General features: G+C 41.7%; 1 protein-coding gene across 1 annotated transcript in view; it reads left to right on the top strand.

The window, feature by feature from the left end:
- The first annotated feature begins 874 nt into the window (after nt 1-874).
- Nucleotides 875-12,391, top strand: part of AEBP2 (AE binding protein 2) — a 57,356-nt gene continuing 45,839 nt past the window's right edge. Inside the window, exon 1 of the mRNA XM_082665598.1 lies at nt 875-1,554. Within this exon, the coding sequence (XP_082521724.1) occupies nt 887-1,554 (668 nt within the window). The 5' untranslated portion in view covers nt 875-886. The remainder of the gene's footprint in view (nt 1,555-12,391) is intronic.

The following is a 12,391-nucleotide window of genomic DNA, read 5'->3' on the forward strand; positions in this document are numbered from 1 at the left end:
AGATCGGATTCTAAAAAGTGTATATTGGTGGGTGTTAAATCCCTATGGTATTTAGGGTTCATTGGCTACGTTTAAAAAAGTGTGACAGTTATAAAACATAAGAAGCTGGAAAAAATGTGGATGTCACTTCAAACCGTATAAGGATGTACAAAATCGTTTTAGAGGGCTCAGGAGCTAAAAAGTTTGAAGATCTAGAACACACATGTTTGCTCTGAGACTGTGATTTAACCATTCCTCGGGTTATTCGAACGCAGGTTAGATGATAACCTGTGGCTCTATGTCGCGCGTATGGACTCAGTACCTCGCACTGTATTATTGATTTTTACTCATTTTAATCGCCTCTCCTCGTAGACTGTCAGCTCTCAGAAGCCCAGGGACTTGTTCGATTCTTAGCTCAGCGCCTGTGCATCGGGGACTCCCCAAACACCCCCCGGAATGAATGACTTTATTTTGAGACCTCGGAGGGCTGTTAGAATCGCCGGCTAGCGCTCAGGTTTTCGTTCCGCGTGTTCCGCCCGCCGCGCGGGCAGGGAAGCCGTGGGAAGGCCCCGCGGAAACTCTGAGTCCTCGGCGGGTCGGGGCGGAGGCCGGGCAGGGACCAGCGGGGGCGCGGAATCCGCGGCCGGGGGTGGGGGGGGGGGAGGTGCCACCGCGTGCCGCCGCGCAGGCGCGCAGCCGTCTCCGCGTGAGTGCGCGCAGTCGCGCGCCTGTCCCCGCGCGGGCTCCGTAGCGCGTGTGCAGGCTGACGCAGCTCGCGGGCCCTCCTCCTGGTCTGCAGCGGCGTCGGCGGAGTTTTGGGCGTTCGGGAGGGGGCACGGGAGCGAGAGTCCAGAGAGGGAGGCGGCGGCGGCGGCGGGGAGGAGGAGGAGGAGGAGCAGGCGCCGCCATGGCCGCCGCTATCACCGACATGGCCGACCTGGAGGAGCTCTCCCGCCTGAGCCCTCTGCCCCCTGGCAGCCCCGGCCCGGCGGCGCGGGGTCGGGCTGAGCCGCCAGAGGAGGAGGAGGAGGAAGAGGAGGAGGAAGAAGAGGCGGAGGCCGAGGCGGTGGCGGCGCTGCTGCTGAACGGCGGCGGCGGCGGTGGGGGCGGTGGAGGCGGCGGCGGAGTGGGGGGCGGCGAGGCGGAGACGATGTCGGAGCCGAGCCCCGAGAGCGCCAGCCAGGCCGGGGAGGAGGAGGACGAGGAGGAGGACGAGGAAGAGGAGGACGAGAGCAGCAGCAGTGGCGGGGGCGAGGAGGAGAGCAGCGCCGAGAGCCTGGTGGGCAGCAGCGGCGGGAGCAGCAGCGACGAGACGCGCTCGCTGAGCCCCGGTGCCGCCAGCAGCAGCAGCGGGGATGGGGACGGCAAGGAGGGCCTGGAGGAGCCCAAGGGACCGCGGGGCAGCCAGGGAGGCGGCGGGGGCGGCAGCAGCAGCAGCAGCGTCGTTTCCAGCGGCGGCGATGAGGGCTACGGGACCGGGGGAGGCGGAAGCAGCGCGACCTCCGCGGGCCGGCGAGGCAGCTTGGAGATGTCGTCGGATGGGGAACCCCTGAGCCGCATGGACTCCGAGGACAGGTCAGTGCACGGAAGCGTTTCCCCCTCCTTTCCTCCTCTTGCGCTCCTAGGCCCCTCGAGGGGACTTTTTGCTGAGATCCCCCTGCTCCCCGAATCCTCGGCCCCTCCCCCCGGCTCTCAACTCGGAAACCTCTGCCGGCCGCCGCGCCCCTCTCGCTGCGGATAGCGGCTTCCAACTCTCAAACCCTTTTCCCCCCAACTCTCCTTTCCCCGCCCTCTTTCCCCTCGGCTCTGCACTCCGTACGGACCTAAGGACGGCTCCAACTCGGAAACAATCCCCAAAGTAGGCCCAGATCCTGTGGCGGAGCCGAAGAGGGCCTTGATGTACGCACCTCGGTACACAAGGTAGCTTCATCCAGCCGTGTTCGCGAATACTTGTCAGAACCGTAATTGACAAGTGTTTTCCAACATGGCTGGTTTCGCCTGGATGTAACAGAACTTCCTTGTTCAGGGAGGAGACCCCCAACCATCACTTTTCTTTACTTAGAAAAGTGAAGACTATTCTTTTATATTTAATCAGAGCTTCCAGAATTCCTCATGTGTGGTCATTAACATGGTCTTCAAAGTGGTTTTAGTAACTTATATTTCGTTGGTGATCAAATTGGGGAGAAAGTTTTAAAAACGTATAAATCGTTGTGTAAAAGAATAATGAATTAGTGTCCTTTAAAATAACTTTGCGGAATCGAAGAGAGTTGGAATTGTGACAAAATGCAGTCTTAAGGTACAGCATGTCAGTATGCGTTTTAAAATCTTTATACAGTAATGCTTCAATGTGAGAATCATGATTTTAGATGATAATATTTAAAGTCATGTTTTGGCGAGATCTCTGAAGGGATTAGTAGCATTTTTCTAAAGCTTCTTAGAAAGAATGTGGAGACTGACAGAAATGCGCTTCATTTTTTCGGGACATTAAGAAGTTTATTGTTATGGTATGTTTCAGTTGTTACTATCATTACTTTTGATCCCTGGAAAACTTCGTACTTTAGCTAATTGGCTTTTAATGTACTTTTTTAAAGAGAGAGAACCATGTCATGCGTATTATAATGCATCTAAAGTATATTAGTTATTTTGACCATCTGCTAATGTTTTGATGAGCAGTAGAATTTTTAACAATCTTTATTGACTTGGATTTAAAAGTTAAAGTATTCTAAAGTTCTAGGAATTCTATTGTTAACATAAAAATAAACACAATGGCTTATATTTAGTGTTATAAGGAATTCACAGCTCTAAATATTTTGAAAATATAGCATCAAATTCTGTTTGACATTTACTCTAATGTCTAGTTAAGGAAACATCTTGAGTGGGGTAAAGTAGAGAGTGCAAACCTTGGAAAAATTGTCCTGAACTATACAGGCATGGCAGGAATGAGAATGTCTTCAAGAAAATTAAAAATTGATGTGAACTGCACAATGAAGCATGTGTCATTTATCATTTTACTGTATACTCCTTCTTTGGTACCAGTAGATATTTGAAAGTTGACATTAATTTATACAGTCAGCATCTACCACAGTTGTTCCATGTACCTAGTATACACATACACCCATAAAACACACTTGCCTAGCACTGCACGATTTAAATGCCTTAATCATTTCATTTCCACAACTCTGGCGCAAGGTAGGTATTATTTTGACTTCCATTTAACAGATGAAGAAGCAAGTTGAGTGTCTTACTCAAAACAATAAGTATAGAATGGAAGTGGTGGAGCTGGATCTGAACAAAGGTTCTCTGCTATTTCCACTTCACAAGAGTTAGAATAATTCACTTTAAATAGCTACAAGCAGGATGTGCCAGGTATTTGGCGTTTTGTTTTGTTTTTTTTTAGTTAATATCTGTCTACTAGTCCTTTTAGGAGATAGTAATTGGCCAAGCAGTATTTCAGGAAGTGGAGTTTTGACTTCATTTTTATTATTCACTTGAATATGTAATTTTTACATCATATTTCAGAGTAAGGAGTAAGATATTGGTGCCAAATAAGGTTAAAACCTGATAACCAAATGTACTTGCTTTTCTTGATGCTTAAACATTAGAGACTACAAAACACTGTAATCATTTTACCATTACAGGGTAATAAATTTATCACTTGTATGAAAAAACCTTATGTGACTAGTGAAACTGGTTGTGGTCTTGATAATCTTAATTTTGAAACTCCCCCTTTTATGCCTTTGAGTTTTTTTTAAGAGTTATTTTAAATTTGCAGAGGAGTCATAATTCTTATAAACTGTCCTGCAGATTACATCAATCTACGGATTTTATAGATTGATTTCACGGTAGGAAGTCTTTATATTTGTAACTGATGGGAGGATATCGTGGTTTTAAAGTGCTTTTTAGAAACATGAGGCATCCTATTGCAAGGATTTTATTATCATTAGAATTTACTCTATTAGAATGCCAGTTGAGTTTTTCTTTCAGTTTGAAATTAGTTTATACTTTTGAGTTTATCTAACATACTTTGTAAGTTGTTGAAATTATCTTAAATATTTTTAACTGTAAGTGTTCCGTTTTAAGAAAGAATTAACTTTAAAGATTTGGATATTAAAGCTTGTGATCCAAGGAGTCAGTTTACAAAACGTATTCGAAGTGTTGTGAAAGTGATTAATTTATAAAATGATTAAATCACACTTGGTACCAAAAACATTGTTTTTCCCAGGAGAAAGTTATTCAGAACCAGCCTAAATGTATTGGTGTGTTTATTGTGGTAAAGTTAGAAAACCTTAAAGTTATTGTGTAGTTTCCTTTTAGTTTGGTTATAAAGATAATGGGATTTTCTTTGAGGGGAATATTTAGCTGCGTGAGGCCACTAAAAACTAGCTTTTATTTTATTTTACTTTGAATCTAAGCTTAAGTACCTTTTAAAAATTTACCACCTTTTAAGTTAATTTCAGAGGCTAAGTTGACTTTTAAATAGAATTTTAGAATGCCTCTGAAATATTTTTAGTGTAGAAATTAGTTCTACCTGTTGAATCAGATTATACATTAAAATACTGTTCAGTTGCTTATCTGTATAAGCGAATTGATAATAACAGCCTCTGTTTTGTGGTTATTTGTCTCTATTACGGTTCCCCCCTCCCATCTAGAATATAAGATACGACTTATTTTGAAAAAGCCACTTTTATCAGACTTTCTGGGTAAATCCAGGTGTCAGGTGAAGAGTGCGTGCATAAGGTTGGGGTGATAGGGAAGGGCATTTAGTATGAAACTTAATGATAAGCAAAGACTACAGGCCCTTACTGTTTTGTGGATTAAAATTTGGATTACCAACCTAATGGGTTGCAAACTTTGAGGTATAATTAAGGTTGTTTTGACACTGGGAAAACAGGGTTATGTTTTGCACTTTCCCAGTAATATGATTAGGAAGATCTTTTTCTAGTATGGAGGCTAAACTTTTAAATCGGGTTAATATTAGAAGGCTGCATGTTGAGGTTATCATCAAGGCCTATTAAGGCTCTGTACGGTTGAGGCAATAAAATACTTTTATAAGAGGTAAGATTTTGCTCATATTTCATGAAGGAACTGCTTTTCACCATTCACTTTTCAACTCTGAAGCAGCTGTTCATAGTCTCTCCAGAATCCCTGTTTTAAGCTACCTTTTAATTTTGACTAAATTTAGGGAAGAGCTTCTATAACAGGTCTCAGTTGTCATTGATTACAGATTGTAATTCTCAGTTAAGAAAGGTACGGCTCTGTGCTAAAAAGTAAACAACAATAAAACCACAGGTTTCAGGATTGAACTTATATGGAGAGATTCTAAGGGGTCATTTTACTGTTAAGAAACATTGAGACTATTGCATTGCATCAGTTAGGAAATCTTGTGTGTAATCTAGTTTGTTACCAAGCATAGGTATTTACTGTGTGCAGGAAGGACTCTACTGGATATTGTGGGATACAGGAAGACAAAATGCTTCCCAGTTCATTCATCTTGTATATTGCTCTGAAACTTTTAATTCCAAAGTGTGGTTTTGCCATAATTCCTAGCACAAAACTTTATTGACTCTAAACAAAGTTAGAGATGTCACACCTTGCCTGTTGTATTAGCTATTTATTGCTGTGTAACAGATATATCCCCCAAATTTAGCAACTTAAAACAAACATTTGGTATCACATGTGGTTTCTGAAAGTCAAGAATGGAGAGGCTTAGCTTGGTGGTTCCGGCTCAGAGTCTGCTGTTGCAGCAGAAGTGTTGGCCAGCACTGCAGTCATCTGAAGGCTGGACTGGGGCTGGAAATCAGCTCACTTAATGCACCTTTTGGCAGGAGGCCTCAGTTACTCACCAGGTCAGTATCTCCATAAGGCTGTTTTTGTGTTCTTAGGACACAGCAACTAGTTTCCCCCAGAGCAAGTCATCTGTGAGAAAGAGAGCCAAGAATTTTATGACCTAAATATACCTGCTCACATAGTCTTCATACATCTTCACTTAGCAGATACATTTTTCCTACTTTTCTTTTTATTCATACTGATACATAACAAATGCTTCAGATTTTTGTTGACTGAGACAACGTTTCAAAACCCATCAAAATGCCACAAGTTCTTTCCTGGTCTTACTAAACTTGATTTTAATTTTTTCTTTTTAATTACTGTGTTTGTATTTCTCCTTTATTTTTTCATCTCAATTTCTGGCTTTGTTATGTAGGGATGTAGAAATTGCAGTATAAAGAGCCTGTAATCAACAGTCAAAGGACAGGGGCTTCCCTGGTGGCGCAGAGGTTGAGAGTCCGCCTGCCGATGCAGGGGACTCGGGTTCGTGCCCTGGTCCGGGAGGATCCCACATGCCGCAGAGCGGCTGGGCCCGTGAGCCATGGCCGCTGAGCCTGCACGTCCGGAGCCTGTGCTCCGCAATGGGAGAGGCCACAGCAGTGAGAGGCCCGCGTACCACACACACACACACACACACAAAAGTCAAAGGACACAATTCAGATTTTAGCATTGCTACTTACATTATGATTTTAAGTAATATCTTTGACCCTTAGTTCCTCAACTGCAAGACGACAGGGTTAGGTTTAACCATGAAGGTGTTTTAAGGTCCACGTGAACTTCTGTTAAGGAGCCCTGTGGACCGTTTGGAAGAATCCACGTTGTTCAAAGCACTTGAATGTTGCTTCATCCTTTTTGTTGTAGCATGGTAGTTTTGAGAGCAGGGGTAGTTTAGCTCATTTATATCTTTGTAGTATCTAGCACAGTACCTGCATATGGTGAGTACTCAATTATTAGAATTAAATTGAAATACCTGCAGTAGAATTTGTATAAAGAAGACTATAAAGTGAGGGCCAGGAATTGGTGCCTTTGGCTGGATCATTGTATTTAGTATAGTGAGTTTAAGGCCAGCTTTTCTCTGGGGGTGTACTCTAGTAAGGCCTTTGAGGTCGTATGCAAAATTTTATGTGGGCGTTTCTCTGAGAAGATGTCAGCAGTTTTTCTCAGAGTCTTAAAAGGGTTTGGTCTAGGGCTTCCCTGGTGGAGCAGTGGTTGGGAGTCCGCCTGCTGATTCAGGGGACACGTGCTCCGGTCCGGGAAGATCCCACATGCCACGGAGCGGCTGGGCCTGTGAGCCATGGCCGCTGAGCCTGCGCGTCCGCAGTCTGTGCTCCACGACAGGAGAGGCCGCAGTGGTGAGAGGTCCGCGTACTGCAAAAAAAAAAAAAAAAAAAAAAAAAAGGGGGTTTGGTCTAAGTTAAGAACTACCAATTTAGAGGTGATCCAGAGGTGCATAATAAATACTTTTTAAATGATTGGACAACTTTGAAATTGTAAATTTCTGTAAAAAGCTTATTTTAAAAGTAAGTATAAGGATGGAAAATCTGAAGTGGATAGTCACCCGAGGTTTTTTTTTTTTTAAAACCATTGTTTAGAAGCATTTATTGTAGAAAAATGCCCAACATTCTATCAAAGGTACATGGAAAATTTGAAGTTAAGTAGAGAAGTTGTTAAGAGTACAAGATGAGCCAGAATGTTTGGATTTGAATTCTAGCTCTCACTGAAGCTGGGTGACCGTGGGACAGTCATTTAAGTTATTTAATGGCTTTCTACTACTTCAGGTTTCTTATCTGCCGAAGGGGGACTGTAATAGTTCCTATCCTGTAAGATAGCTATGGGGATTACATGTACAGTATTTCGCACACAATTTTCTAAGCATGTATTATGTGATAGGTATTTATTCCACAGATGTACATAGAACCCCCGTTATGTGCCAGGTACTATTCTAGGTGTTGGGTACACAGCAGTGAGTAAAACAAAGCACCTGACCTCATGGGTGGGGGAGACAGACTGTGAACAAGAGCTGATAATAGTCAAGCTAGCACTGGTCTTTGGTTGAAGCAGTTTAAGATCTGAAATGCCAAAAGTACTGTACCAGCTGTTAAATGTGTGGCAAATATCTGTAAATGAGTGCTGCAGAAACTTGCAAAAGGATACGCTATACCAAAATATTTCATTACAAAATCGACATTTTAATCATTTTCTTTAACATATATGGTTGACCTAAAAGGCCTCTTAATACCTTTTGTTTTTAATAGTTTTTAATATGTAAGTAATGCTGCTGATCTATTACTAAAAGGTTTTGGGATATGTTTTCTAGTAATGGTAATGGATCTGCAGTTATCTAACCGCATATTGAGTTCATTTTTATGACTGATAGTATACATTTGTGAAAGTAATAGTGATATTGACCTTAGAACTAAACGGACAATTTTGGGCATGGATAGGAGATCAGGTAGATGTTTAGATGTTTAAAAAATCATTTTTGGGCTTCCCTGGTTGCGCATTGGTTAAGAATCCGCCTGCCAGTGCAGGGGACACGGGTTCGATTCCTGATCTGGGAAGATCCCACATGCCGTGGAGCAACTAAGCCCGTGCGCCACAACTACTGAGCCTGCGTGCCACAGCCTTGATTTCCGTGTGCCTAGAGCCCATGCTCCGCGACAAGAGAGGCCACCGTGGAGAAAAGCCCGCACACCGCAACAAAGAGTAGCCCCTGCTCGCCGCAACTAGAAAAAACCTGTGCGCAGCACCGAAGACCCAATGCAGCCAAAAATAAATAAATTAATTAATTTTTTAAAAAAGTCATTTTTGAGAATTTACTGATGGTTAGCATTTAACCCTGTTTAATGATAAGAAAAATGTGCATCCCCAGATAGTTTTTAAAGAGAAGACTAAAAAGGTGATTCCATTGTTTTCTAGTTTTCCTGTAAATTGTTTGTGACACAGTACATAAAAATTAAAACTGTGGAGTATTATAGTCGATGACTAAAGTTTTGATGGGAGAGGGACTGGATTTTAGGGTTAGTTGAGTGATGAAAAGAAATTTCTAGGAAGCCGAAATGAAACATAGGAAGGAAAGAGCCTAGCATATTCAGAAAACTTTCTGCCTAGATTAGAGGATCCACATTGGAACAGGGAAATAAGAATTAATGACTAAAATGTGACCTTTCATGCAAACACAAATTTGCCCATCTTTCTCTCTATAGGCTTGTGAATTGGATTCTTTGCCTCTCCCCAACTTCTGTGTTTGTAACTCCTAGTCATGATCAGGTCTTACCTTGAACATTTTCTCAGGCAAACTATCCCTGATTCTTTGTTGGACACATTGCTAGCCCTTCAAGTTCTGCATTGCTTTTATCACAGTTTGAGTAATTATTTACTGTTCATCTCTCTTCCTAGAATATGAGCTCCTTGAGAATAGGAACTACATCTGTTTTGAACATTGCACTATCTGCAGTACCTGGCACAGTGCTTGACAATCATTTTAGGTATTTTAAAATATATTTTGAATGAATGATGAAACTTGTGTTACTGGAAAATTAATCACATGTGGCAGAGGTAGAGAAGGAAAGCTTGGGAGCTGGGAGACCATTTAGGAGGTGGTAGGAGTAGTACAGGTGTGAAATAAAGAGACTCGAGCTGGGGTAGAAGTTGGGGAAAAAGTCATGCTTGGGAAACTGAATTAAAGGAAAGAAAAGCTAATTTCCTGAGTGATCAATAAGAGAAATAGTGTTACTATTTCTGAGTAAAAAGTTTTTTTCTTGACGATTTAACTGGAACAGTGCTTCACCATATTTTTCTAGACACATCTATCACTAAAACAGCTAAAGGAACATTGGGTAGTGAAAGGGCACGAACCTCTAAGTCAGAAAGACTTGGCGTTATAATTTAACTTTTCAGAAGTTGTTTCCTTAGCTTTAAAATAGGAGTAGTATCTGTCTGTCTATTTATGTATGGCTGCATTGGGTCTTTGTTGCTGCACGCGGGCTTTCTTGAGTTGCATCGAGTGGGGGCTGCTCTTTGTTGCAACGCGCAGGCTTCTCATTGTGGTGGCTTCTCTTGTGGATCACGGGCTCTAGGCGCGTGGGCTTCAATAGTTGTGGCACGTGGGCTCTAGAGCGCAGGCTCAGTAGTTGTGGTGCACGGGCTTAGTTGCTCCATGGCATGTGGGATCTTCCCGGACCAGGGCTCGAACCCGTGTCCCCTGCATTGGCAGGCAGATTCTTACCCACTGTGCCACCAGGGAAGCCCTAGAAGAAGTATCTTAGTGTTATGGTTAAATGAGACGGAATATGTAAAGGGCCTAGGGCTGTAATTAATTCAGTGTCATTTATTTTCCCATTTTTCATGTGTAAAATGTGGGAAGAATACTTTATTGAGAATAATCAGTATTGTAGTACTGGCATTACTAGAGACTGCCTGCAGGATATTTGGCAAATCGTTTCATTTCTCTGAGCTGTAGATTGACTCTTTCTTTAAAGTGAGGGTTTTGGACTAAACAGTATAAAGAAATTTGGAGCTCAGATGTGATAAATCTGCTGTAGATTTGGCAAGTGCTCTAATGGAAGTCAGAAGATAAATATATGTATCATATCGTGAATCACATTCTTTTCCGTTCTCCAGCTTCTGTGTTTGTAACTCCTAGTCACGATCAGGTCTTACCTTGAACATTTTCTCAGGCAGACTGTCCCCAATTCTTTGTTAGGCTCATTGCCGCACTCAAAGTTCTGCATTGGCCCTATCACAATTTGAGTAAGTATTTACTGTTCATCTCTCTTGCTGGAATGCGTGCTCCCTGAGATTAGGAACCTATTCTGTATATATGCTGTGTGTGTGTGTGTGTGTGTGTCTGTGTGTGTGTGTGTCTGTGTGTGTGTGTGTTTCCTATCCTTTAGACAAACACAGAATATTGCAGGTGTGTCTTTGCTCCATCCAGGATCTCAAAGATACTTTAGGTTCTTCTGAGTTCAAAAATCACCATAATTCTAATTCATATTTATGGCGTCGCGTTGAAATATCCATTTGTGTTTGTTTGTCTTCTCCAGGCTATAACATTTGTAAGATTAAAATCAGGTCCTATTTATACTTCCAGCACTTACCTGTAGCGCACTCACCTGTTACACTCTGTATATTCAGTAACTCTGTAATTGGTTGAATTCAGCTGAATGTGGATGTACCTGATATATATTTCTTCTTTCTCACTGTTACTAGTGTGGCTGCATGAAACAAGGAATTGAACCATTCTATGCCTTATTTCTTCCCCCAGTTCTTTTAAGCAGCATATGTGAAAACAGTATTTGAAAAAAGTTGTGGTTATTTGAATAATTTTAAAAAAGCAGGATTCCCCAACTTATATTTTGTTTCTCAAGAAAAATGTGTATTTACACACTGTTTTAGAAGAAAACCCACTGTTGATTGTCTGGTTTGCTTAAGAATCTGAGACTTGAGCTTATTGAAAGGAGTCGGTGAAGTTCATCCACAGGACCAGTGAGGTGAGGAAGCACGCACAGACTGTCTCGTCTACAGTCACACAGCTCCTGGAGAATGTTGGCAGTCCTGGCTCTAGACGCGGTCTTAGCTACTACACTTACATTGCCTATAGGACTGTTGTAACAGCCTTGACCAGGGAAGTTTAATTAAAATGTCAGTAGTTTACATTAGCGGCTGTTTTAATTTTCATCCTGTCCCTTTAGCAGAGAATAACTTAGGTGCTTGAGTTCATTTACATTTCTGGGCTTCATTCTCATTTGTAATTATATAGTTAGACTTCGTAACCTGGATTCCTCTTAAGACTATGAAATACGGAAGTTAATTTTTTAAAGTATTATAGTTATTCAGTCTTTAGGGGAATAGAGAGTCTTTATTGACATTTTATTTCTTTAATTTTGACACTTTTCAAAGCCCTTGACTTGTTTTCTGGTTTTCATTTGTATTTTGAGTTTCTAGAAAGATAAAGTGTTATCAGTTAGAGAAAACACAGATTTCAGAAGGGTATTAGTATTTCTTAGTAAATACACTTACTAGTTCATTTCTAAACTGTAAAATTTTTGTCATTACAAAATTATGAATATATAAATACTTGTTAAAGTACTGAGGGTGGGATTAATGAGCAATAGCCTTTCTAGTGATTTACATTCCTGTTGGCAGTCATTTGAACTTGTCTTCTGAGGTGTTGAACTCTACTGTAGTTATTCTTGTCAGATATGGGTACACTGAAATGATCCGATAAAATCATTTTTATGATTTAACACTAACTTAAAAAAACACGAAATGAATATGTGATTGCTTCTGTATAAAATGGGTATTGTTTTTCATAGCAGATTTTTTAATATACCATCATTGTGTATAGACGTTTTTCTGGAAACCTTTTTAAGACGGTAAAAGGTGACTCCTGATAGTGTAGTTTTACTGAAGTAGAATGTTTCTAGTATTACAATCTTTGTGAAGGTAATTGCTTGCTGATCTCTTAAGCTGGATGAAAAATGTGGGTGGAGTAATCTTAAAGGGCATGGACTAGAGATGAGAAACGCATTGAAAATAATGTGCGCAGTGCATAGTGGTGATAGAAGAATGTAACGTACTTGTT

This window comes from Grampus griseus (assembly GCF_964374135.1).
Source record: "Grampus griseus genome assembly, chromosome: 11".
Taxonomy (NCBI): domain Eukaryota; kingdom Metazoa; phylum Chordata; class Mammalia; order Artiodactyla; family Delphinidae; genus Grampus; species Grampus griseus.